At 37.8% G+C, this 27575-nt stretch overlaps 1 protein-coding gene across 1 annotated transcript; it reads right to left on the reverse strand.

Moving 5' to 3' along the window:
* Nucleotides 1-2836: 2836 nt before the first annotated feature.
* On the reverse strand, nt 2837-27180 carry LOC105444731 (short-chain collagen C4-like). The gene is made up of 6 exons (XM_030991934.1): nt 27027-27180; nt 26280-26374; nt 10103-10334; nt 7591-7704; nt 6847-6981; nt 2837-3935 (listed from the first exon to the last, which is right to left on the reverse strand). Exons 1-6 carry the CDS (start codon nt 27127-27129, stop codon nt 3445-3447), a joined length of 1170 nt encoding a protein of 389 aa, XP_030847794.1. The 5' UTR covers nt 27130-27180; the 3' UTR covers nt 2837-3444.
* Between the last annotated feature and the right edge of the window lie 395 nt (nt 27181-27575).

Genomic DNA, 27575 nt, shown 5'->3' on the forward strand with positions numbered 1-27575 from the left:
AAAAACAGAAAGAGAAAGTGAAGGAAGGAAAAAACAAAGAATAACATAAGGAAAGACAGAAAGAGAAAGTGAAGGAAGGAAAAAACAAAGAATAACATGAGGAAAGACAGAAAGAGAAAGTGAAGGAAGGAAAAAACAAAGAATAACATAAGGAAAGACAGAAAGAGAAAGTGAAGGAAGGAAAAAACAAAAAATAACATAGGGAAAGACAGAAAGAGAAAGTGAAGGAAGGAAAAAACAAAGAATAACATAAGGAAAGACAGAAAGAAAAGGTGAAAGAAGGACAAAACAAAGTATAACATAAGGAAAGACAGAAAGAGAAGGTGAAAGAAGGAAAAAACAAAGAATAACATAAGGAAATACAAAAAGAGAAAGTGATAGAAAGATAAAAACAAAGAATAACATAAGAGAAGATGAAAAAAAAGGAAGAAACGAAGAATAACATGAGGAAAGACAGAAAGAGAAGGTGAAAGAAGGAAAAAACAAAGAATAACATAAGGAAAGACAGAAAGAGAAGGTGAAAGAAGGAAAACACAAAGAATAACATAAGGAAAGACTGAAGAGAAAGTGAAAGAAGGAAAAAACAAAGAATAACATAAGGAAAGACAGAAAGAGAAGGTGAAAGAAGGAAAAAACAAAGAAAAACATAAGGAAAGACAGAAAGAGAAGGTGAAAGAAGGAAAAAAAAGAAGAATAACATAAGGAAATACAAAAAGAGAAAGTGATAGAATGATAAAAACAAAGAATAACATAAGAGAAGATGATAGAAGGAAGAAACAAAGAATAATATGAGGAAAGATAGAAAGAAAAATGATAGAATGATAACAACAACAATAACATTAGGAAAGACAGAAAGAGAAAATGATTAAGAATAGACAATGGAAAGATAGAAGAGAAGATGAAAGAAGGAAAAACAAAGAATAACATAAGGAAAATAGAGAGAGTATAATAGAATAATTAACGAAGAACAAAATAAGAAGTGAAAGAAGGAGAAATTGAATAAGCGCGTGCGGGGGCCATTACGTCATCGTGTAGAGAACGGGGGTCGACTTAAAACGAAAAGGGTTATAAGGTAGTGAACAGGACGGGTGTCTGACGCCAATTCGCATCGTTAGAGGACGTGAACGCCGTCCTCGTCCACACAAACGAAAAGCCCCTATTATAGCCCAGACGTAAAGTGCGCCAGCGCGCGAGCGCTTAAAAAGTGCAATCATGTACTGTAACATTGGATGCCCGGCTCCCCCCCCCCCCCCACTTAGTGTTATTTAGGGAACGCGTATGCTCGTTCCCTCCCTTTGAAAGCACCCCCCCCCCCCCCCACCCTATCTCAGGACTGCCAGCGTTTCTGAATCCCCCTTTCGCCGGCTTTTCGCTGGCTTTTCCTGCCTTTTCCTGCCCCCCCCCCCCCCAAAAAAAAAAAAAATCCGGAACACTGCTACATGTACCACACCCCCCCCCCCCCCCCCCATTTCAGGTGAGCTCTAGTCGATCGAGGGGGACTGGGGGCCAATGTTTTTACTTTTCAAAATGAAATAATCCTGAATGAGCTTTCAAAGCTAGCAGGAATTTCAGGAATTTGATCCCGGGATTTGATCAATTTTTCTATGATATTCAAGATATTTTATAACCTCCTTTTTACATTTCTCAGGAGTCCCCCCCCCCCCCCCCCCCCTTCAAAGAAATTAAGAGTCGAGAATGGTACAACGAATCGTCTTTCTCTAATGATTTACTGAAACTTAAAGCTTCCGCGCTTCGCGTGGGAGGGAGGGGGGGAGGGAAATAGTGTTCATTTTCCGTGGATATATCCATATCTAAATAGGGCTCGAGACATTGTAGGAGGAAGGGATAGAGAGGGTAACAATGAAGAGGGCGTGTGTGACGGAGAGACCGACTGAAATATAATTATTGAAAATTCCATGTAGACAACAGAGAGATAGAGAGAGGGAGAACATAAAGATGTAGAAGAGATAGAAGAGAGAGAGTGAGAGAGAAAGAGATATATTTTAGATGAATAGCTGATTTTAGCATGAAATTACGTACATGTATTCACAAGACAAACAGCATGCTCTATTGAATCATTGTATTATTATTGCGAGAAAAAAAAATTGTATTTATGTAGATATCTTGAGATATTCACTCCTTTTAAATTATTTCTTATTAAATTAAATCAAACGTACATATATCTTATACAGAAAAATATATATGCTATAAGGATAAATCCATGCATAGATTTCGCAAAGAATGGGATGTGCTGTAATTAGAATGATATAGTAACCTATTATGTTGTCCGTCTTTTTTCTTTGTTTTTTATCCATAATCTCGGTTTCTACTCTTACTTTATTTATCCTCATTTTGTATTGTGATAATGATATATTTGAAATACATGTGTTTTATTTTAATTTGTATAATATATGAGATGTTTTAACCGAATTTAAAAAGAAATTATTAAAAAAAAATGAAATTACGTAATCTGAATTTGATTTCTGAAGGCAGTACAATAGGGTAGGACAACTGAGATTGCCATTGAATCTTTATATTTCTTGACAGTCATTGCGAGATTGTAATGCCTAGATAATACAAGGGTTCCTGACTGCTTTATTTGAGGCTGCGTTTGATTTTGTCGGTTTAATTATCAATCAATTTGTATAATGAAAAGAGGCCGGTGAGCTCTGTAAAATTAACCATCTACATGTAGATCAATCCCAAGTAGTAACTCTGTAGAATAATAAACAGGTAATCAAGATTTCAAGATGTCGCCTTCGTATTTATTTGAGCATGACCACGCACAGATGGAAAGACATGACATGAATTGACTAAGAAACATCTCCATAAAATCTACAAAAAATCTCCATAAGCAAATAAAATTGATCTAAAGCAAGCAAGTTCCCGTCAAACATTACGGGCAACACTAGGTACACCTCCAAACATTTTGAATTATAAAGACAGTGTCTGTTTAATTAATTCAATTCAATTAAAGTAAATTCTTATATTCATATATACATTTAACGATCAATAGGTTTCGTTTTACACTTCTGTAAAAATGAGAGCTAATTTGTTTCAGAAAATTCAGGTTTATAGCAAAAGAACTATTCTTGCCTGAATGAAAAGAATATCTACCATCGACAAACGAGGCCTAATTTTATCAGACACTTTATTACCGTTGTGTGTAAAAACTGAGGTTTTCACTTTATCACTGGTATGTTTCTGAAACTAAGGTGGACATTTTATCACTATATTGTGTGTATGAAACTAAGGTTTACACTTTATTACTGGTATGTGTATGAAACTAAGGTTTACACTTTATTACTGGTATGTGTATGAAACAAAAATGTACATTTTATCACAGTCTGTCGTGTGTATGAAACTAAGATGTTCTAAAAGCATGACAAGAACTGACAACTGTGTCAAACTACACAGAATGAAGTGGAATGTATTAGTAGGACTTCAGATAGTACAGACAGCGCAAGTAAGTTCGTAACCATCGATGTAGGATCCACAATCCAAGCCATCACCCGCCACACACCGGACCTCTGTGAAGTACATCACCGCACCATTCTGATTCCCCCCGGTCCCCGATTTAGAAACCATCTCTCGGTCCACACACACAAATTCCGATTTCTGGTGTCCGTTGTACTCTGCCATAAGATATCCAGCGTACTCTAAACGCCACTCTTGAGAAGGACATACGTTGCGGGCAGGGATCATAAGCTTGCTGGTGCGGCCAGAGGGCGCCCTGCAGACTGCGCAGGTCGGAGTCTGGTCGTGCTTTGGTTGCATGCGTGAAGGACCAGTATTGACTTCGTATTCAGAGGAGTATAGTATGGCTCGGTATACATCTATAGAAGCTATAAATTCGTCATAGATTGGCTCTTCCGGCATGCAGAGATAATTTGAGCCGCTACCAGAATGAGTGTAGTGTGCACCTCCAATAGTACCTGAATAAATCACAAAGGAATATAACGCACACAAAGGTAAACCCACTTAAGTTTAAATTCATCGGAATCTAAATTAAGAATGATGTAGCATGTAGGACCAATGACAACCACTAAAGGCAACTCCGGAGAACGTTCAAGGAATAATTTCCTACCAGGTACCCATCTAAACCTTTGTGGAGAGTTGCAAATATAGATAAATGTTCTTGGCAAGGGACATTGGTATGGGGCTGGGACTCGAAACTCGAACCATATGATCTACTGCCTGATGACATAATCTACGACACCTCTACAGCCCGTGACGGCATCTGAATTTTGCACTTGGCCTAATCATCATGGTTGGTAATGGGCAGGGGCGGCGATTCCGGGGGGACGGATGGACTCCCCCCCCCCCTCAATTTGTTTAGGGGGGATCGCCCCCCCCCCCGAAAAAAAATTAAAAATGAAAACAAATAATGTATAGCAAATACCGACTAAAGACTGCGACACACTTTTAGGCTCTGGAGGGCCCAAGAGTGCAGTGTTTAGACCAATAAAAATGTGAACATCTTCTCGCTCGGGAGCTACGCTCCCTCGCATAATATCCTTCAAAATGTACAAGTAAATATTGTAGAAAAGTGAAGTGTGAAAAAAGTATATTGCTAGTTTTTATGATATAGTTTTGCTAAGGAATGTAATTTTTTGATACAACAAAACTTCAAAAACCTGTGAGGGGGTAGTCACTTCCGTCACCCTCACCCCTCTCGTTCACTATGCTCCCTCGTACTGGCGTACTGACAGAGGGGGAGGCTTGGGGGCAGTTCCCCCCCCCCCCCCCTCAATACAATTCAAACGTGGTTTATTTCTAATTCAATACCAGTGATTTACCAATGTTGCTGAAATGGCATGATTTTCCCTGAGCTTCCGGGGCTCTGCCCCCAGGACCCCACCAAGGGCCCTATGGCGGGCCCCTGGTTGCTCATCTGACCGTGATTAAAATCCTAAAACCCATGAGCTTCCGGGGGCTCTAAGGCGGGCTCCTGGATGCTCATCTGACCGTAATTAAATGCCTAAAACCCCTGAGCTTCATGGGGCTCCGCCCCTTGATCCCCGCCGGGGCTTTGCCCCTAAACCCCACGCCAATTTACACTCCACTGGCTTCGCTCGCTTTGCTCTACCTGATCGTAAATGATTTAGCCCCCCCCCCCCCCCCCCACTTTAAAAAACATTCCGCGGGGACTGCATGTAACATGTTAAGCTACAGTCCCATATACGTCCCGGACCGTCCCGGACCATCCCGGACCCCATCCGGGGTGATCCGGGATTCGGACCGTGTTGACACCGTGTTGGCACCGGGGTGGTCCTGGATGGTCCTGGATGGTCCTGGATGGTCCTGGATGGTCCTGGGCGGTCCGGGAGTCGACCCCGGATGTTTTTGACGGTCAAAAACTGCCGGGGTGGTCCGGGACGGTCCGGGACAATAGTTTGATCCGGGGTGATCCGTGTAGCCACCGTGCTGGGTCCGGGGTCATCCGTAGTGGCGCCGGAGCGGTCCGTGTTGATCCGTGGCAGTCCGGGAGTGAGTTATTGACCCCGGATCACCCCGGCGCCCCTACGGATGATCCCGGACCCAGCACGGTGGCGAAACGGATCACCCTGGACCAGCATCGGGGCGTTCCGGGATGATCCGTGTCGGCACCGGAATGGTCCGGTGTCATCCGTGTTGGCACCGTGTTGGCACCGGGGTGGTCCGGGACGGTCCGTGGCGGCTCCGTGCTGGATCTGGAATGATCTGTACTGCTGCCGGGGCTATGCCCGGACGATCCGGGGCGGTCCGTAGTGGTACCGTGTTGGGTCCGGGGAGACGGTCGGCGGTTGCGATTTTTTGAACAAAACATCCCGGACCATCCCGGATCACCCCAGACCATGGTCCGGGATGGTCCGGAGTGGTCCGTGCTCGTCTGTGCTGGTCCGGCTTTATATGGGACTGGGGCTTAAGAGTGGTGGCGATGCGGATTTTTTTTTGCCCCCCCCCCCAACAAAAAAAACAACAAAAAAAAGTTTGCTCATTGCGCCACCGCGCTATCGTCCTTTGCATTTCGTCCCGCCGGACATGAAAAGAACTCGCCGCCCCTGGTAATGGGATACACATAGCTCATTTGCCAAACAATTTGGAAAGGGGTGTCGTAGTATAGCGGTACCTCAGCGGAAAGTTGAGCACATGGTTTGCTGTTCGAGTCCCAGCCCCTACTAGTGTCCTTTGCCAAGGATAATTTATCTATAGGTACCTGGTAGACAATTATTCCTTAAATGCATTTAGCGTTTTTAAGGGCAGCTGGGCTATTAAGCCAAGGTAATTTAAGTACTTGTAGGCGCCTTGAGCATCCCATAGGATTGATATTTGTGCAATATAATTGCAGCTATTATTAATACCTTTACATTAATGAATGTTAATGATCTCTTTGTTATAGCATGATATTTAGTTTAATATTATTTTCATTTTTAATACTCATTATTTTCATTTTTGATAAATGAGCATTACAATAATTCAAAGAACCTGGGCATACTTGTGTACATTCACTAAACCCTCACCATTCTTGTGCACTTAAGTTTCAGCCAGTTAGGATATTGAATGCATGTGTTTCGTTTGTGGCGATGAAGACATTTTTGTTGCACAACATTAAATTGATTATGGAGTACACTAACATTGAAACAAGTTAGCAAAGACTTTCGAAAAATTAACTCGCAGATATTTCATTCCCTGAGTTTCCTACCATGTTTCAAATACGTTAAAGTATTCGCACATTTTAATATGACAGACGGACAAGGTTATTTAGATTGCCTGTGGTTTCTTTTTTAGAAAGTCCTTGCGATGTGGTGTCAAAAACATGTTTAGGAAATTTCACACCACGTGATATTACCCATCTGTACCAACCTGAATAGATGAGTTCTGCATCTTCGGGACATACATCGTTGCCCCAGCGAATATAGATGACACCAGGTAGACTTGTCATGTTACCTACTGGACGCACTACCGCGTCATCGCAGGATTCAGTTGGGGTTTCTTGAGCTAAAATGTTAAACATTCAGAAGTTTTATCGGAATCCAACAGACACAATAATCAACTGTATTCCAGACGTTTGGCATCTATATTCAAAGTTTATGGAATGGCATTATTAGTGGTAAATTTAATCGAGTTTATAAAAAGGAAATTCAGTTGTGTTTGTTTGGTCCTTGTGTGAAGTGGTTGTTTCCTCAGCTAAAATGTTAAAATTTAAGAAACTTTACTTATTGGAATCCATAGATAGAATTGATATGATAATTGATAGTATCAAATATGGTAAATTTTAAAGCCGAAAAAAGGCTATGTTTGTGTTATTTGTCCGGCTTATGTTCTCCTTATTATAAATTACTAATTGCAAGTATGCTTTTTTATAAGCGGCGGCTGTTTTTACATAAGAATGGAACACAAAACACCCTTGGGTGACGTCCAACTATCAATGTTCATATTGTATTTTTTTATATTGGACTATAGTATCTCTTCATTGAGTAAATTGCCAAAGACAACAAATGAGTTATAATATCCGCAGTGTTTTTCCAATAAATTGGATTTTAATTTTCGCTAGCCATGCATTCTCCAGCTTGAATTATTACAATGTCACAAATGTTATAGGCCTACCTTGGGGACTTTCCGGTGCATCCCGTCCATCTCTGCCGTCTCTTCCGGCAGTTCCCTGTGGGCCTGGGGGACCTTGTTGTCCAGGAACACCAGTAGGGCACATGAAACATTGGCCTAACGAAGAACAAGCATATGTATTTCATATCAAGTTTAATGATCTGCGAGGTATAAACAAAAATTAGGCAAAATAGCCCTGTCTGAAAGATATTCTCCTGGTTAATACAGGCCTACGTCAAAGTTCCATTGATAATTTCACATTTATTCTAGTTGACGCATTGATTTCAAATTTAGGCCTCCCCCCCCCCCCCCCCCCCCAAGAAACGAAGCATATACAACGTCTCGTGACTTGACGGATCACTTTTCTCTAACTTCTAACCAATCAGAAGGCTTCGTTTTTTCCAGGAAGTGCCGCTGGATATTACTCCGCCAAATGTGTTTCTCAAATTGCAAAAGATCCCTACTCTTGGAGGGGGTAGGAGAAAGCAATTTACGTCATATTACTCCGTGAAGTGCCTCAAAATACGCCTAATGTGGTTCTAAAAATTGCAAATGCTTCCTACTCTAGGAGGGAATTCTGACCCCCTGCCAGACCCAGCCCCGCTCCCTTGCTTGCGATATATCGTATGTTTGGACTCAAAGGGACTAACGTGGCCAACGAACACGATCCCTGACTTTGTAAGCTCGCTTTAGGACTCAGGGCTCTCTTATTTTTCTCTTTTCTTCTAGTTGACGAATCTGTTTAAAAGTACTACCCAGTCTAATGCAATGGTTTCCGATTTTATTTTGGAAGTTTTGAGGTCGATTCCCTGAGTGTTACATGCTGCCTTTTTATGCGCCACAAGGCATGTGAGGTGTCCTTTTTTTTGCTTGACGTGCCTGGTGAGAGTATCATCATTCGAAAGGTTCATGCAACATGAACATTTGATTTCCTGGCGCACGAACTAACTTTCTTCACAGGTGAGCCTTCGTGTGTGATGGGCATTGGAGAAGAAAAAAACTTCTGGTCTCTGTTTCATTAGATTTGTTATAATAACTAGTTACAATTACTATTTTAATTATGCTGAAATCATTGCATTTGATTGGCTGAGAGGAAATTTCTCATAGAAACTTGGCAAATGTTATTAAAAGCTTACCAAGTATTTTGTGGCGTCCCACAGGGAGGTATATCGGGGCTACTGGTATTCATATTGTACATGAAGGATTTACCACTTGTTGTCAAGCGTAGCACTGTAGCCTATATCATTGTTTGCTGAGGACACATGTTTATACTATGCATCAGAGTTCCAAATAGTCTTTAGTGTATAATTAATGAAAATTTGATTGTTATTTATGATTGATTACATCATAATAAGCTAATGCTAAATGCAATGAAATGTAAGCTTATGGTCATAGGAACAAAATGTAAACGTACAAATTTTGAGAACATTAATGCTTGTATTGACAATTGTCTCGTAGAGAGAGTCGATCAATGTAAATATCTCGGTGCTATACATGTACTTGATACAGATTTGTCAAGGACACCACAAATGGAAAGGGCAAAATCAACAATATAACGGAACTTTTTCATCTTACTAAGAGCTAGGCCATTTATCGATCAAGGGAGTGCTCTCCTTTAATGTAATTTGTTGATTCGACCTCATTTTGACTATAGTATATAGTACGATTTGGATAAAGCCCGATTCAGGGCACGTAATAAGCTTCAGATATTAAAAAAGGGCATCAGAATTAGTGCTTTGGGTAGATTCTCGCTTCAACAGTCATGAACTTAACAGTATATTAAAACTTGATTGTCTTAATGTTAAAGTTAAAAAGGACCTGGTTATACTTATGTACAGAATACTTAACAATGAAGTACCAGATATTCTCTCTACTAAAGTCATTTTGAAAGAAAGTTATAACCTTAGAAACAGGGAGAATGTACTACAGTATTAACATACCTAAACCGAACAGAAATTGTCTTAAAAGCAGTACTCTTTATATCTCATCTCGGCTATTCAATCAACAACAACAACAAATCGGCTTTAAAACTTTATAAAGCCGATCGATGGTATTTCTCCCCTACGTTCTAATTGTTATCGTCTTTATTTGTCTTTGTCTCTATCTCTCTGTCTCTCTCTTTTCTCTCTTCTCAACTCTCTCTCTATCTTTTTTTCTCTCTTCTCATCTCTCTCTCTCTCTCTCCCTCGCTCCCACACTCTTTCACTCAATTTACCTCTGATGATTCGTGATATGATTAGGTGCTTTTGAATTGACTTTATTATATACATTTTGTTTTCTTCATAATTTCTCATGTTCAAAATCCTAAGTGTGATTGTTATTACTAGTTATTTACACATATTTAATTCTTGTTATTTCAAATTCTATTATGAATTATTTTTGTTTGGTTTATGTAAATTGTGTTAATGTTTTCAACGGACTTGCTGAAAACAGACTTATGGCTGATAGCAGGTGTTTTAACCGAGGTTAAATAAATAAAACAAACTTTTAAGAAACTAGAACCTGGTGTTCTTACCAGAAAATGTAGGCCATGAGTATGGTCCGAATATGTTCTGAACCACGCTTTGCTGCTGAGCACCAGATGATGGGAGCGGGTCAAGCTCCCTTCGACGTCGTGTCTTTTCAGGTTCTCCCAGCTCGAACTCGGTCTCGAGAGAGTCAGCAATGTGGATCTTCGCCATCATTGATGGATTCTTCGCGACGAGCTCGAGAGTTGAGAAGGAACGGGTGATCTCAGCGACGGATTCCTACATGATTTTGTAGTTGAAAAGTTAAGAGACAAATTTAAAAATGAAAATCACTAGTACATACCCTAGATCTCATTTTCTGTGATTAAGGCAGAGTAATACAGGTACTCTTCAAATCTGATATGGAATTGTTTTCTGGCGAAACATGCCTTTTAACCCTACGACAAGTTGCCAGTAGACTGTAAGCATTTAGCTCACAACACCTTAATCAATGGAACACCGTCGAGTAGTATTAGTAGATTTTGAAGATTTTTATCATTTATAAAAAGATGAACATAAAGGTGGTCTCAAAGTGAATTATAAAATTAAAACGGTTTTTAGTATAAATAATCTCTAAAATCTGTTAGAAATGAAATTAACGTGTAAGAAACACAAAGAAAGATAAGTCATTTTGTTACCCCAAATATACAGGATGCGCCTTTTGAGTGAAAAATATACCGTACATACTGTACATTGTAATTCCCCCATTATGATCAGTATAAGTCCATGGGCCGCAAACTGAAAAGGCACCCACCTCCTGACACACAATTCTAAATGAAATGTAATCTGTTAGTTAGGACCCTTCCCATCAGAATGATTTCATTGGCCCTAAGTTTGTGGTGGAAACGACCAATGGGGCTATTACCATGGTAACTGATCAAGAACATTATAATTTGGGAAATGTCATATATTTTCTCATTTAAATATAAAGAAACACATTGTAAGTAGGTTTATTGACCAGTCTGCCTGCCATAATGATGTGCGTTCTTTTGTTCTATCCCGTATTGATTATTGTTATGGGCTTCTCTCTACCATTCCCTCGACTAAATTGGATCGTGTGCAACGGCTACAAAAATGGGCAGCCCGATTGATATTTCGTGTTTCTAGGGACCATCCATCTCGGTCACTCTTGAGATCATTACACTGGCTTCCCTTGAAACGTAGAATAATTTTTAAATTACGCTTGTTTGTCTACAAAATACTTAATTATCAAGCTCCACAATAATTAGATATGTGTTTGAATTTGTATACACCTACCCAGGCGCGCACGCAGAATTTTTACAAGGGGGGGGGGGGGGGTTAACATTTATAAATCGGGCCGAAAAATTTCGCAACGACTCAGCCAGCCGCTGAATAAGCGGGGGGGGGGGGGGGGTTATAAGAGGACACTTTTGTTGTTTTTTTGGTCCCAAAAAAATCGGAACGACTCAGCCGACCGCTGCGCTGAATAAGCGGGGGGGGGGGGGTTAAGAGGACACTTTTCTTTTTTTTTTTGGTCACGAAATTTGAAAATTTGACATTTTGCTTTGTTGGGGGGTCACCTGTTTTAGGTCGGCCATGTAAATTTTTTTTTTTTTTTTTTTTAAATAATTAACAAAAACAAAGGTTTTTTTTATTGGGGGGGGGGGGTTTACACACATAAAAATACCAAAGGAGGGGGGGGGTAAACCCCCCCCCCCCCCCTGTATACGCGCCTGCACCTACCATGGTATCGAGGTCACCAAATGATCCTCTTCGTCTCAATTCAGTTACTCGCACATTAGCCGGTGATAGGACATTTACTCTATCTGCTTCAAAATATTGGAATGATCTACCACTATCAATCAAACAGTCTTAATCAGTTATTACCTTCAGAAAGGCCTTACAAACTCACATTTTTTTTTTGCAGTTAGTAGTTGTAAGATTGTTTTTCTTATTACATGTATTGATGTATTTTTTAATTACTATAAGCGCTTTGGGCCTTATTGGAAAAGCGCGGTATAAGTAGTAATAATGATGATAAAAATAATGACTTCATATGTTTTTAAAACATATAAAACATGAAGACAACAAAAAATAAAAGACAACCAAACTTTTAAAAAACCCTGAACTAAGTTGTTAAAACCTGTTAAATATGAAGTTTGCATAATTTCAAGCGATTAGATTCTGTTTTCTAGGGCCTTTAGGATATGGTAATATTTCTCTTTGCCATAAAGCAGTGATTGACATAAATACAGGAAATCAAGAAATATTGGAATTTAAAAAAATACTATAATTTCAATAATATTAAACAAATGGTATATGCATTTAATAACTTTAGCTGTCCGTATGATTATTATCACAATTTGAGTCATTTCAAGTAACATAACAGGCCGTTGCCATTTAAAAGGTGTGATAAAAAAAAAAGTTATCTATGAACCCCTCCCCCCAAACAAGTAAAAAATAAATAAGGAAATAACTTATCAATACAAAACAAGCAGAATGAAAAATGCAAGTAATACACAGCTATTACAGTACCCTCATCTATCAGAATATGCTCATTTTGTCATAAAGTTTGTTGTGGATATAATGCTTGTGGATGTGACCCCCATGGACATTACCAATTTGAATTTTATAAATACAACATATCTATAATTAAAATCAAATATAAAAACAAATGTAAGCATCTAAGTTTGTGTAATTTTAGCTTCCATTTTGATTGCAATCAAATCTGAACCATTTGAGGTCACGATAAGGAAGATAAATGTCATTAGTTTTGAAAAAGTATTATAAGAAATCAAATATATTTTGGAGAAATTTCAATATAAGTGATTGATATGAAAAAGAAATAGTAATATCCAAATTAAAGTGGAATCCACACGATATAGTAGTTTAAACAAAACTTTCGAGATTGTATTCCTATATTTCAAACGAGGTTTTCATTTTGTTTTAATTGTTCTTTAATATGAAAACAAGATAAAACAGGAAAGATGATTTGTTGATATTTTGTCTTCATTACGGCGGTATTGTCTTTTGGTTGCCGTGATGGAACAACAAGCAATTAAACCTGGAATAATTATCTCCGCGTGAACCCAATTGGGAAGAAGAGAACGTAATACATGAAAAGAGTTTATCCGTTACCAACTTTTCCCGACAAGAAACAAGATTTAATATTCTCTTGAACCGTATTGACTTGCCTTACAGCGAAATATAGGATGGGTCAATATCACATTGAAAACACGATGTAATGATAATGATAATACCCTGTATTCATAGCAGTTGATACATTCGCGCCATTGATAAATAGCTATTATTGCTCCAGACTCTTACTTTGCAAAATAAGCAGAAAGAGTATGTGAATTTTGATCACTTGACTGTGAAAAATTGTTCTACCCAAGGTATAGACACTTCATTATCGGTAACCCGACACATGCTCCGCCGACGATTGCTCCGCCGACATTTACTCCGCAAAACGCGACAATTGCTCCGCGACATTTGCTCCGCGACATTTGCTCCGACGTCAAATGCTCCGCCGACAGTTGCTCCGCCGACAGTTGCTCCGCCGACAGTTGCTCCGCCGACAATTGCTCCGCCGACAGATGCTCCGCCGACAATTGTTCCGCCGACAATTGCTCCGCCGACAATTGCTCCGCCGTCAATTGCTCCGCAAAACGCGACAATTGCTCCGCCGACATTTGCTCCGCCTGAAGCGACACTTGCTCCGCCGACATTTGCTCCGCCGACAATTGCTCCGCCGACAATTGCTCCGCCTGAAGCGACAATTGCTCCGCCGACATTTGCTCCGCCGACATTTGCTCCGCCTGAAGCGACACTTGCTCCGCCGACATTTGCTCCGCCGACAATTGCTCCGCCGACAATTGCTCCGCCTGAAGCGACAATTGCTCCGCCGACAATTGCTCCGCCTGAAGCGACAATTGCTCCGCCGACATTGGCTCCGCCGACACTTGCTCCGCCGACACTTGCTCCGCCGACATTTGCTCCGCCGACAATTGCTCCGCCTGAAGCGACAATTGCTCCGCCGACATTTGCTCCGCCGACATTTGCTCCACCGCTATTTGCTCCGCCGACAATTGCTCCGCCGACAATTGCTCCGCCTGAAGCGATAATTGCTCCGGTGACATTTGCTCCGACGACATTTGCTCCGCCCAAAAAGTGTCCCATAAACTACAAATGCTACTAGTACTACGACAAATGCTTCGCCGACAATATTTTCTTTACACCTATTTTTTTCGTTTCTTTTTTTCTTCTTCATTTTCTGAATGCATTTCTTGAAATAATGTAGATGAAATGAAATGAATGAATGTTGATGAAGTGGGAGGAAAAAGGAGTTACCTAAAAGTCATTTCGAATATACTGAAATAACTTTCCATCTATCACTGTACGTCCCATATAATGTATACTAAACACTCATTACATGTCGTGGGAAGTTTTAAAAAAAAAGTAGAGCAGCAAGCCACATTCCCCAATACGCGCATACCTCCTAGTTAATTTCAAGTAGCTCATCAATATGTAATACCTGAAATTACCTCGATCAATGCATCTTACTAGGTAAAGCATTATACAATGTACTAGGTCATCATGGAAGTTTAGAAAATAAGGGCACTTATATACGTAAGGAAGAGAACCCATTCAGACGGGAAAATGAGATGGCAACCTTTCTGCTTATTCACATTTATACAAATCATTTTGTTGCAGTTTGATGTTAGTTCTTCATGATAAGCCAATTGCTCTTCTTCCGGTGGCTTCGTGAGTCCCTTAAATTATTCAGTGAAAACAAAGTACTCGAATGAAACGGAGTGTTTTACACACTAACATATATATATATTAAAGCTACATACACTTAACTAAAGGAAAGAAACCTTTAGAAAATGGACTGGATATTATTGAAAATATTATTCTAAACAAGAATGTACTACATGATTGTATTACTTTACGTTTCAATTTCACGAGAGAAATAGAACTCGAGAGGGGGAGCAGAGAAGAAGTGATGGAAATGAAAGAAGACTAATAGCATGAGAGGAAAGAAAAGAGCAAAGAAGACAAGAAAACGGTGTAAACAGGAAAAGGAGGAGCATGGGAGAGAGAGAAAGAGAGAGAGAGAGAGAGAGAGAGATAGCCTTGAGCTTTGGATCAGCTAATGAGTAATACAAGAAACAGATTTTGAGCGGAGTAATTATCTTTCGCCGGAGAACTTGCGTAAGGAGCTATAATTTTATTTTTTATTTTTTTAAATCAAACATTATGGGGAATAGCAAAAAACGGTTGTCTTCTTTGCTCTTTTCTTTCCTCTCATGTTATTAGTCTTCTTTCATTGAGGTAATTTCAGGTCTTACATATTGATGAGCTGTTTGAAATTAACTAGGAGGTATGCGCGTATTGGGGAATGTGGCTTGCTGCTCTACTTTAAAAAAAAAACTTCCCATGACATGTAATGAGTGTTTAGTGTACATTATATGGGACGTACAGTGATAGATGGAAAGTTATTTCAGTATATTCAAAATGACTTTTAGGCAACTGCTTTTTCCTCCCACATCGTCAACATTCATTCATTTCATTTCATTTACATAATTTCATGAAATGCATTCAGAAAATGAAGAAAAAAAGAAGAAACTAAAACAACCCGTGAAAAAAAATATTGTCGGCGAAGCATTTGTCGTAGTACTAGTAGCATTTGTATTTAATGGGACACTTTTTGGGCGGAGCAAATGTCGTCGGAGCAAATGTCACCGGAGCAATTGTCGCTTCAGGCGGAGCAATTGTCGGCGGAGCAATTGTCGGCGGAGCAAATGTCGTCGGAGCAATTGTCGGCGGAGCAAATGTCACCGGAGCAATTGTCGCTTCAGGCGGAGCAATTGTCGGCGGAGCAATTGTCGGCGGAGCAAATGTCGGCGGAGCAAATGTCGGCGGAGCAAATGTCGGCGGAGCGAGTGTCGCTTCAGGCGGAGCAAATGTCGGCGGAGCAAATGTCGGCGGAGCAATTGTCGGCGGAGCAATTGTCGGCGGAGCAATTGTCGGCGGAGCAATTGTCGGCGGAGCATCTGTCGGCGGAGCAACTGTCGGCGGAGCAACTGTCGGCGGAGCACCTGTCGGCGGAGCATTTGACGTCGGAGCAAATGTCGCGGAGCAAATGTCGCGGAGCAATTGTCGCGTTTTGCGGAGTAAATGTCGGCGGAGCAATCGTCGGCGGAGCATGTGTCATGAAACCTTATTATCAGTACCTCTTTTCATTTGAGCCCTGCAATTGCTATTACATCATCGTTCCCAGGTACACCTGGGTAGAGAGGGGATATGTGTTCAAAATACCTTGCCCGAGGATGTAAGCAGCAGCACTGAGCAAAGAACAAACCTTTTAAACGAGAGTCAAGATTCCTTACCAATATATACGACTGTGCTCTATAACATTGTTTAGATATTCAGAAGCTGATAAATAACTTTCTGGCGTTGTTTTTAACCCAATATTATCAACATTCTTGTATTTTCAAAATGCTCTCGACTTGTGTTCGGAAGATTTAGCAGAGAGGGAGAGAGAGAAAAAAGTGAATGTTTTCACTATTAACGACTACGTACATTCAGGTTAACCCGTCCGTTTTAACACTTTTTAAATTGATTTCATACTTCTTTTCATTCAATTTCGTTCCGAAGTCTCCTAATTTCGCACATCTCAAAGTATATTTAGTCTTTGGTCATCCATTGATAACTTCAAAAATCGATTTCATCATTTCGCATCCAATTTCGTGAAAGTCAAATTAAGTTCGTCATTTTTGGCTACCATGATCACATGTATGTCTTATTCAGTTTATTTTCAATGTTTCCGAATGTTTTCAAGACAATATTCATGTTATCGATCATAGTTTTATCTTGCTTTATGTCCCAAAAGCAATCAATTGAATATTGCTAAATTTTATCAACAATTATTCTCTGTTGCTGCTGTTTAGGACAGCCATGACATGGAGTAGCAATTAACTCGTTTAGGACTCATGGTAAATCGTCTTATAGTGATCTGATTCCACTGTTCGCAGGATTTAGCAGGGAGAGATGAAAGTGAATATTGTCAAATTAACGACAGCGTGTTATTATTCTTATTTGTTTATCGTCTCTAAAATTCTATTTGAATCATTCCTTTCTTGTTTATGTTAGGCTTCCTGGGAGAAGTTTTAATTGCTGAAAAGAAATGTTCGGCTTGCACCCATTAGATTAAGATCGCATGTTCGATCTTGCAATTAGACTTCCGGGTAAAAAGTGGTCCTTTCAGAAATCATAATAGTTTGTTCTACGGGTTATTACTACCGGTTTATTCCATAGAGAATAACAAATGAGTAATATGTATATGATAAAAATATATAAATGCCATATATCCAAATCGAAGCAAACAGTACAAAGTATAAATAAACAACAACAACAACAAACAAACAAGAGAAAACAAACAGAAAATATAATAAATATATACAAAGAGGAGAGAAATAAGAAAAGAATTACACCTTAATCATATTACAACGAGGGTGTTTTTTGCCATTTTGCCATTTCTCGTTTAAATGGTTTAATTTCTTCTATATATCGAATATGTTCCGATAATGTATTCCAGTTTGACTAGAAATGACTTCCGTAAAAATTCGTACGAGCATGCGGCATCATAATTAACTTTTTGTTTGTGAAATTCAGGGCCGCGTTGCACCCTAGCAGAAACTTGACGGGTGGTGCATTTCATGAAATGAGACGAAATCACAGGGAGCAGTTTCGTGATAAGCTTAATGTAGCCAAGGTAGTTCCTGTTTACAAAGAGGATAATAATAAGAACATCTCCAATTATTGGCCTATAGCCTATCGATGTTGTTTTTCTAAGATTGTAGAGAAACTAGTTTATGAGCTTTTAAATGAGTTCTTGTTTTAAAAAAAGGATGTTTTAATTCCTCAGCAGTTTGGTTTTATATCAATGATGTTATCAATTCGGCAAATTTATTTACATACTCACTATTTGTTAATGATACTAGTTTGAAGTTATCCAATAAAAATATTGTTACTTTAATGGCAATTGCAAAAGACAAACTGTGCTATTTTCAGATCCAGGGGTAAACGAATTCCCAACAATGTTGATCTTCTTGAGGTAGGAGGTCATAGTGTAGCGCGAAGTGAGAATGTTAATTTCCTCCGTGTTATTATAGATGAGAACTTGTCTTGGAAACTCCATTTGAATGCTATATGCACAAAGATTTCGCGAAGAGTTGATGTCATATGTAGGTTATTTAAGATGTATCCTGCCTCCGAATGTTTTGTTAATTTTATATAACAGTATTGTACTCCCTTACTTTACGTACACCTTTAAGACTTGTATTGATTAACTTAAAATATTGCAAAAGAAAGTTATTCGGCTTGTTACCAACTCTTACTTCAGAAAGCCTAATAAGCCATTATTCCTTGAAATGAAATTGATGCCTTTTGATTAGCTTGTGTCATTCAGTAGTATGATTTGTGCGTTTAACTTAAGTTTTGTCCTCAGGCTTGCCTGTTAAAAGACCAATTTTTCCTGTAACTCCCAGATACATAGCTACAATACACGTCAAAGTAACCCAGTGCATCAACCTCATGTAAGGACAAATATTGCACTGAATTCCTTTCGAATCACATGTATTAAAGGAGTGGAACCAGTTTGATACCCGCAGACATTAAGGACAGTACCACTCTTCCTAGATTCAGACTGTGTAAATCATATCTCTTAGATAGATTGAAATAGATTGCCGCTATTTGTGACTGTACGATATAATAGCAAGGAGTAGCTAGTCAGCCTCTGTGCGTTTGTGTTTGTGTGTGTGTGCGTGTGTGTGTTTGTGTGTGCGCGCGTGTATGTGTGTGGTGTATGTGTGTGTGTGTATATGTGTGTGAATGTGATGCGTACAGCACGATATGCCGCTTACGGCTGGGGGGGGGGGGGGGTTAAGGGGGTTCATGATGTTGTCAGTGTTTCAGCTTTTTTTCCTTCTAAATATGTTTTAAAGTTATATAACCTTGTAATCAGTTATTGTTTAATATCATGTTTTGTTTTATGATGTTTTCTAATCATGTTTTTCATATCATGCTTTTTTCTTGTAAATATGTTTTTCAAGTTACATAATCTTGCCATTTCCTTGTAATCAGTTTTGTACATTACCTTGTTTTTTGTTGTTGTAAATGAACTTCTTGATCTCGGTTGGCGGACTCTGGGACCTGCTTGTTTCGGGGGCTCTGCGCGCGTGAGACTGTATAGTATTCATTTTCGTATCCTACTATCCATCATGCTTTGAATTGCGCAGATCCTTGTAACACGTTGGTCTCTTTGCCAATCCGCCGGGATTGAGAAGTCCATCCTTCCCAGGGGCCCACTCGCAAGCATAGCTTTTGGGAGTCTCAATTTGGATCATGTTTGTTCTCATTATTGCTATTTAATGTGTTTTTTAATAAACTGAACTTTACTGAACTGAAATTGTGAAAATGCATTCTTCATTATGTCAATTTGGGTCAATAGTGTTACTGAATATTTTACAGGGTCAATGGTCATATTGTCTCGATCTATCTTCCACAGCTCCATAATGACCTATGCTACACAGTAGAAACTAATTGACATATAGAGAGACTATGTATCAAATGGAAGTAGCATTTTATAAGATGATATGAAATCGTGAAGATGATTGCTCATTATGTAAAACATGAGGATACGTATTACCTAATTCGTTTGAATGTCGAATTTATTTCTAGTAATTATTTTTAAATCGTCCCTAAAAGGCTACTTGAATTTTGTTTTTTTAAAGGTTAGGCTTCCCGGGAAAAATAATCCTTTCAGAAATCATAATAGTTTGTTTTACGGTGATTCCACCCAGTTCATTTCATTATTCGGTAAGGGTTAGAAGGGGATAGAAGTGAATATTCTCACGGTTAAAGACAGTGTATTAATATTCTTATCTTTCCATCGTCTCTAAAATGCTATTTGAATTCTTGTATTTATTATTTTATTTTAGGCCTCCTGGGAGAGGTTTTAATTGCTGAAAAGAATTTGACGGCTTGCCGCCATTAGATTATTAAAGATCGCGTGTTCGATCTTGTAATAAGACCTCCTGGGGGAGGTGATCCTTTCAGGAATCATGATAGTTCATTTTATGGGTGATTCCACCCAGTTCATTTCATTATTCGGTAAGGGTTAGAGGGGGATAGTTTATTAATATTCTTATCTTTTCATCGTCTCTAAAATGCTATTTGAATGCTTGTATTTTTATTTTATTTTAGGCCTCCTGGGAGAGGTTTTAATTGCTGAAAAGAATTCGACGGCTTGCCGCCATTAGATTATTAAAGATCGCGTGTTCGATCTTGTAATAAGACCTCCTGGGGAGGTGATCCTTTCAGGAATCATGATAGTTCATTTTATGGGTGATTCCACCCAGTTCATTTCATTGTTCGGGTGATTTATCAGAGAGGGAGAGAAGTTTATATCCCACGGTTAGCGACAGTGTATTAATATTCTTATCTTTTCTTCGTCTCTACAAGGCTATTTGAATTCTTGTATTTATTATTTTATTTTAGGCCTCCTGGGAGAGGTTTTAATTGCTGAAAAGAATTTGACGGCTTGCCGCCATTAGATTATTAAAGATCGCGTGTTCGATCTTGTAATAAGACCTCCTGGGGGAGGTGATCCTTTCAGGAATCATGATAGTTCATTTTATGGGTGATTCCACCCAGTTCATTTCATTATTCGGTAAGGGTTAGAGGGGGATAGTTTATTAATATTCTTATCTTTTCATCGTCTCTAAAATGCTATTTGAATGCTTGTATTTTTATTTTATTTTAGGCCTCCTGGGAGAGGTTTTAATTGCTGAAAAGAATTCGACGGCTTGCCGCCATTAGATTATTAAAGATCGCGTGTTCGATCTTGTAATAAGACCTCCTGGGGAGGTGATCCTTTCAGGAATCATGATAGTTCATTTTATGGGTGATTCCACCCAGTTCATTTCATTGTTCGGGTGATTTATCAGAGAGGGAGAGAAGTTTATATTCTCACGGTTAGCGACAGTGTATTAATATTCTTATCTTTTCTTCGTCTCTACAAGGCTATTTGAATTTTTTTTGTTTGTTTTTTGTTTGTTTGTAATTTTAGGCTTTCTGGGAGAAGTTCCAATTGCTGTAAAGAAATTTCAGGCTAGCATCCAGTATATCAAGATCACATGCTCGATCTTGTAATTTAAAACAATTCAGAAGAAAATCTTAGAACCAGCAAGATCTAATAGGTACAAGCAAAACATTTCTTAACAACGGTAAACAACACTGTGGTACTATTTGATGTATTATTGTTAATATATGTTAAATGTTGCTTTACTCTTTGTAGCATTACATAGCATCCACATGGCCAAAAAAATTATCATCAGTACCGAGATTAATTATAATTCAGGGCCATACTCTCTTCTTTTTCGTCTCTTACTTCCTTTTTACCACGAAGTATGTAACGTGCATGTATATCCCTCGATCAAAGAGGAAATAACCACTAATGTCGCTGAAATGAATCTTCTCCCCCTCTTTTTTCTTCCTCATCTTCTTTCCCTTCATTTTCTTCTTTCTCTTCTTCTTCCTATTTTTTCTTCCTGGTACATGTAATAGAAGCAGCAGTATCATAGTCATTATTGTTATTGTTATTGTTACAGTTATTACTATTTTACTATTGTAATTATCATCATTGTTATTATAATTATTATTATTACTATCATCATCATCATCATTAGTAATGTAATTTTATACTAATATCATCATCAGCATCAGCATCAGCAGCATAATCATCATTGTCAGAAGTATAGTAATACATGAAGGCATTGTAGTAGCGGTAGCATTCTTATCCTCATTATCATAATCATCTTTTGAAATAAATGTGCCCAGGATTATTTTCAAAACGCTCAATTCGTTGCTGATATATTATCAAGAAACATAAACAAAAATGAAATATTTAATTATAGATTTTAAAATAAATTAAAATATAAAGTGGAATAAAATACAGAATAAAGTAAAATATGAAATGGAAAATTGAATAAAAAGTATAATATAAAATGGAACATATTAAGTTAAAACGGATAATATATTTGAAATGAAGGTCTAGAAATACACGAATTTGCATAGTGCACTATTACAGCAATCATAACCAGGACAATGGACCTATTCGGGTTCAATTAGGCAGGTTTGTGCAATGCATCGTAGAACTAAAACAGAACTGAGAAACAATATAAAGATTCAATAATGAGATCAAATCCTGGCAACTTTAGGAAAAAAATATATCGCCATTAACATCTCATATATTAAAGTTACTTTATCCCATTTGCAGCTCAAAACATGAAAAGTTTAAATTAAAACGGCATTTGAAAGACAATACCTATCTAAAAACGAAAAGGTTTGAAAATGGATTTTGTGGGAAAATAACCACCATCAGTTGTCGAATCGACATAAGTGATTGCAATCACCTAAGTAATAGTCTGATTCATATGCTACGGTCACAAAGGTTCATACGAACGATAATTTCGTACGAATCTCCCTGTTTTTCCATTGTCTTCCCGAATTTCCATTGTCTGAAAATCGTTCGTACGGCGTTCGTAGCAGTTCGTAAAGGCATGTGTGACCGAGGCTTTAGACCCTTGTACTGAATGGTTGTACGTTTTGTGCTGCACAACGATGCAATCAGATTAATTCTGCAACTACAAGAAGTGGGTTATTGATGCAGACAAATGATCATGTACCTGTTACAGCTCATTTTATGTATGTAATTACCAAAGAAAAGGACGGACACTTATAAAAATAGTCCTCTAATTTCTGGAATTAGAGTATGGAACCAACTTAAAAGTCCTGTCAAAATGTCACCTACTTTGAACAGTTTTAAACACGCTCTAAAAGCCCTGTTATCTGTAGATAACGTGTAAGTGAACTTTTGGTGGTTTCGTGCAAAGGTAACCATTTTTTTCCTACTTGCAAAATTATGAAATTTGGCTGACATGGTTATCGTTATATCATGGATTCATACATGTAATGTATCCATTTTCAGCTTGTAAACAAACTAAGTGTATTAGTTAAAGAGCAATTGAATGTAAATATGTATATAACAATTTTGGTATCCCGTGCGTTAAGCTTTATCAGACTATTAAATGAACGTTTTTAAAAATTATATTTAATTTGAAAATTCCATTCACCTATTTCTTGTAAATGATCAAGGATGATTCTTGAATGATCAGTTATTTCTAGGGGATACCAATTATTTTGTATTTTACCTGTTTATATGCTTGTGTATTTATCTATTTTGTTTTTGATGCTGTTATTTGTTTTTATTATTAGCAAACAGGGCCTCATGGAAGACCACCAAATTGGTGATATGTGCCACCCTGTATAAATATCAGAAATAAATAAATAAATAAATAAAAAGAAAAAAAATGTCAGTCAGTCACTCAATAGTGTCTAGAAAGTAAACGGGTTTTTCTTCATAATTTAATACTAGGACACTGCTAACGTTTAAATTTCACAGATAGGACATACATGACATATTAACAATTGCTGCAAAGTTCTACAAAATTTGATGTTGGTTGCAAAAGGGGCATAGTATATTTAAGTATGTAAGATAATATGTGAGATCCTGGGGTAAAGTATTGACCAAATAATTTGTCGGTGGTGGGTAATGCTTATTAACCTTGGTGAGTGAGACAATGCTTGGATAACAATCTCTTTTCATCTTAGGTTTACGTTTATACGTGTAGTATACGCATAAATGACATGAGGATAACAAACAAAAACACGTTCAAAATGTTGGCATGAATGTATACTTTATTGTATTCATTATTTTTTCAGCTAATATTTTTATGATGGAACGCGAAATTTTAGTTGCCTTAAGTTATAGTTCACATGACGTGATGATTGCATGGTAATCTCAGGTTAATCATATACAAAGTATCATTATAAACATGGTATACCGAGCATTTATTTTGTTTCTTTCTTTCCCTCTGTTCGACCTGTAGACATTGATTTTCATTTGACATTATATACAGCTGAATTTTCTATTCCACTGCTACGAACTTGCAATTGAAATAATTGTTACGTCTTTTCTTATTTTCAAAGTCCCAATTGAAACTAGACATTTTTTTTTTGGTGGGAGGGGGTAACAACTATGGTGGTCACATCCACCATCCAACTTTATGGCAAAACGAGCAGATAATGAGATGACTCATACTCTGCTTCTCTTATATTTTGTGTTGATTATTAACATTTATATTTCGGTCCACAGATGTCAATAACTTTGATACTCAGATTACATGGCTGTGGCTTTAAATAAAAAATAAAAATTTATTATAATCAAAAGATAAGCTGACATTTTTAGATGATTACCATTTGTTTTAAGTTTTTGAAAAACAAACATAGTTGTTTTTTCTCAAGTTCAAATATTTCTTTATTTTTACCATGGTAATGGCCATCGGTCACGTTCATCAACTGCTTTATGGCAAACAGACAGAATATGATAGATTATGGTCCTAGCAAACATGAAATCATCTTTTACAATTATGCAAACAAGTATTTAAACAATATCATGGTTAGTTTCATGTATTTTTTAATTACAGGGTTTTTTCTCACTGTTTTCATAGCAACATCAAATTTCAAACATGACTGACACGTACCTGGAAAAATTGGCAGTTGTAATCAAGTAAGATGATTTAATTACACATATCAACTTACTTACAATGTGTTTTTAACTTTCCAAATCACAAATATATAACTTTTTCTTAAATTCAATCGTTCTTGCCTCGTTGCCATGGTAATAGCACTAGTTTTTATACCCACCACCAATATTAGATCCTACAAGCACATTCTTGATTCTTAAATTAAGATTGTGTCTAAAGGGGTGGGGCCTTTTCAATTATTGGCCCATGGGGCAGTATTGCTAATACCTCTGAGAATTGCCATATACGGTACATGTACGCTGTAGATGTTAATTTACAGAGTGTTTTCCACTCAAAATGCGCATCCTGTACAAAGACATCAATTCATTCGGGATAGCATAAAATGACCTATCCATCACATTATCTGATCATTTATTTTCTTTGTGTGGCATAACAACATGAATTATATTTTTAATCAAGATAAGGTGTTTCAATTGATAGTGTTTGAAAACTTTTAACTATAATTGTTTTTTTATTACCCTATATTCTGCGTTAATCACACTTTCATGCTTCATTGTGCCATGCATATGTGTGAAATAACCAACTTCAAAGTATGAAACAGGGTTACTACTTTAAACTAAAAATGAAAAAGGTCCTTTTCAGATATTCGGTCAAAAATGTGTAAAAATTATTCTTTTAAATCTTTTTGGTATGTGCGTGGCATCGATCCTATAGTATTTTTGCAAGATAAGTATCATTGGATTTCATGCATTACCTACCAAATGCCGTCCAAATTAAAAGAATAAAAGATATAAATATCACGTCTAAGAGATTGCTTGTGGGCGGAGGATTGAACCTTCTCATCTATAAAATTGCACTGGAGTTAGGCTGGGGCCCTGTTAAAACTTGTTATTAGTACGAAAAAGGGACACTTTTCAATAACAAATGGCCTCTCAGCCAATCAAAAATGCAACAATTTTCAGTAGCTTTTAACAGTTATTACAACTTGTTATTAATAACAAATTTTATTATTAAAGCAGGGCCTAACTGGCCTTCCAGTGGCGGATCCAGGGGGGGGTTGGGGGGGTTGCAACCCCCCCCTTGGGCGGCCCAAAAAAAAAAAAAAAAAAAAAAAGGGAAAAAAAAGAAGAAAAAAAAGAAAAAAAGAAAGAAAAAAGAACGCACGCTGGAGAGAAACCCTTTCAAGTGCAAATATTGTGAGAAGATATTCAACTCATCTGGTAACTTAACCAAACACATGATAACTCTGGATATAACTGTGTATTAAACTGTTACTTGATTTAAAAAGACGTTATCATGCACTGCTTTTTATGGTCTCCATTGTGTTAATAGATGCCAGGAAAACATCACTTACGGGGTTCAAATAAACACCCCCAAAAAAATCGGCTCGCCGCTTCGCGGCTCGTGGACGATGCTCCGCATCGTCATTATTTTGGTCAACCCCCCCCTTAGCAAAAAGCTAGATCCGCCCCTGCCTTCCTTCAGGGTGATTTTATACAAATTGGTCTCATGTGGAATGCCCGGATGTATACTTTTAAATACGTGTACATACCTGAAGGAACAATACTTGTTTTCTGATTTCAGAGATTTTGTCTTCTTCTGTCTGTGTCAGTTTGCCTGAATCTACAATGTTTTCAGGAGCAAAAGCTACATGCGAGAAGGAGAGAAAGAATAAACACCATTTTAATTGATTTTAACTAATTAACATTATTGGGAGAAAGTGATCAATTTTTTATAAAATTTTGATTAAAGTCTAATGTTTAACTTGGACACGTTATTGGTACAATGTTGTTGCCGTTAATTACAATTTCATGAATGTATTAGCCCTATTTGTTCAACCGTATTCCTTTTAAAAGGTTAAAAAAGGAAGAACAAGTATCAACGCAAATTGATGTTTTCGATTAGTTACAGCCAGCTTTACTTTATTATACATATATTATAGTGTCGTGTGTAAATTTACAATGCTCTGTTTGTTATATATTTCTAAAAATGCAAAAGAAAAAGAAAATTAAACAGAAATAAATAAATCAAGAAACTTTTCTTTGGCCAATCGAAGCTAATTCATTTGGTTGAAATCACACACCAGACAATGCTCTTGCGGATCAGAGTTACCGATAAAGTACATTTTATTATTCCTAACCAAAAGGTTGGTTGTGAAATTAAACCCCTTAAACACTTTGCTCAAAATACATTCATGATGTTGTAGGGAGGACATTTCGCCTATTTTGGACATCAATGGTAGAAATTTACCGTGACAAGTAGCAGTGTGATATAAATGAAACCTGCCCAGAAACCTCACCTTCATCTTGCGTACCTTCCTTTGAAACAGCAACGGCTTGGGTGACTCCAACAAGACACAGACATGAAAATAGAACTAAAGTGACGACAAAGAACGACTTCATCTTGAACAGTTTGCTGATAGCAGCCGAGAGATTTTTTTAAAATTTACTTCGAGTGAAGATTTTATAGGAGAATTTCTGCAATCACTTTGATGAAGAGATGAATGCGTGGTGATTTTGACTGTCCAAGGATCGGGTTGGATTCAGTATTTATACCACTTAAGCCCCTCCCACTTTTTGCCAAATTAGGTGACAGGAGGGGCCAGAGCTAGTTTGGCACAACCATTTGTGTATTAAGCAGAGTTTTTTTTTTTGTATTTAAAGTCTCTAGAACCGTTTTCATTAATACACATTAAGCTGAGCTGAGCTATAGCGCAGAAGTGGCAAGCTCGACATCCAAATTATATGGCAAAGTATGAAAGGGGCAAGGTACATGTAGACAGTCACACTTTCACATGAGATCCTTAAACATTTTTGTGATGATACATATATCCCAAGGTGACTTATGA

This window comes from Strongylocentrotus purpuratus, unplaced genomic scaffold (assembly GCF_000002235.5).
Source record: "Strongylocentrotus purpuratus isolate Spur 01 unplaced genomic scaffold, Spur_5.0 spur5_scaffold_2, whole genome shotgun sequence".
NCBI classification, from domain to species: domain Eukaryota; kingdom Metazoa; phylum Echinodermata; class Echinoidea; order Camarodonta; family Strongylocentrotidae; genus Strongylocentrotus; species Strongylocentrotus purpuratus.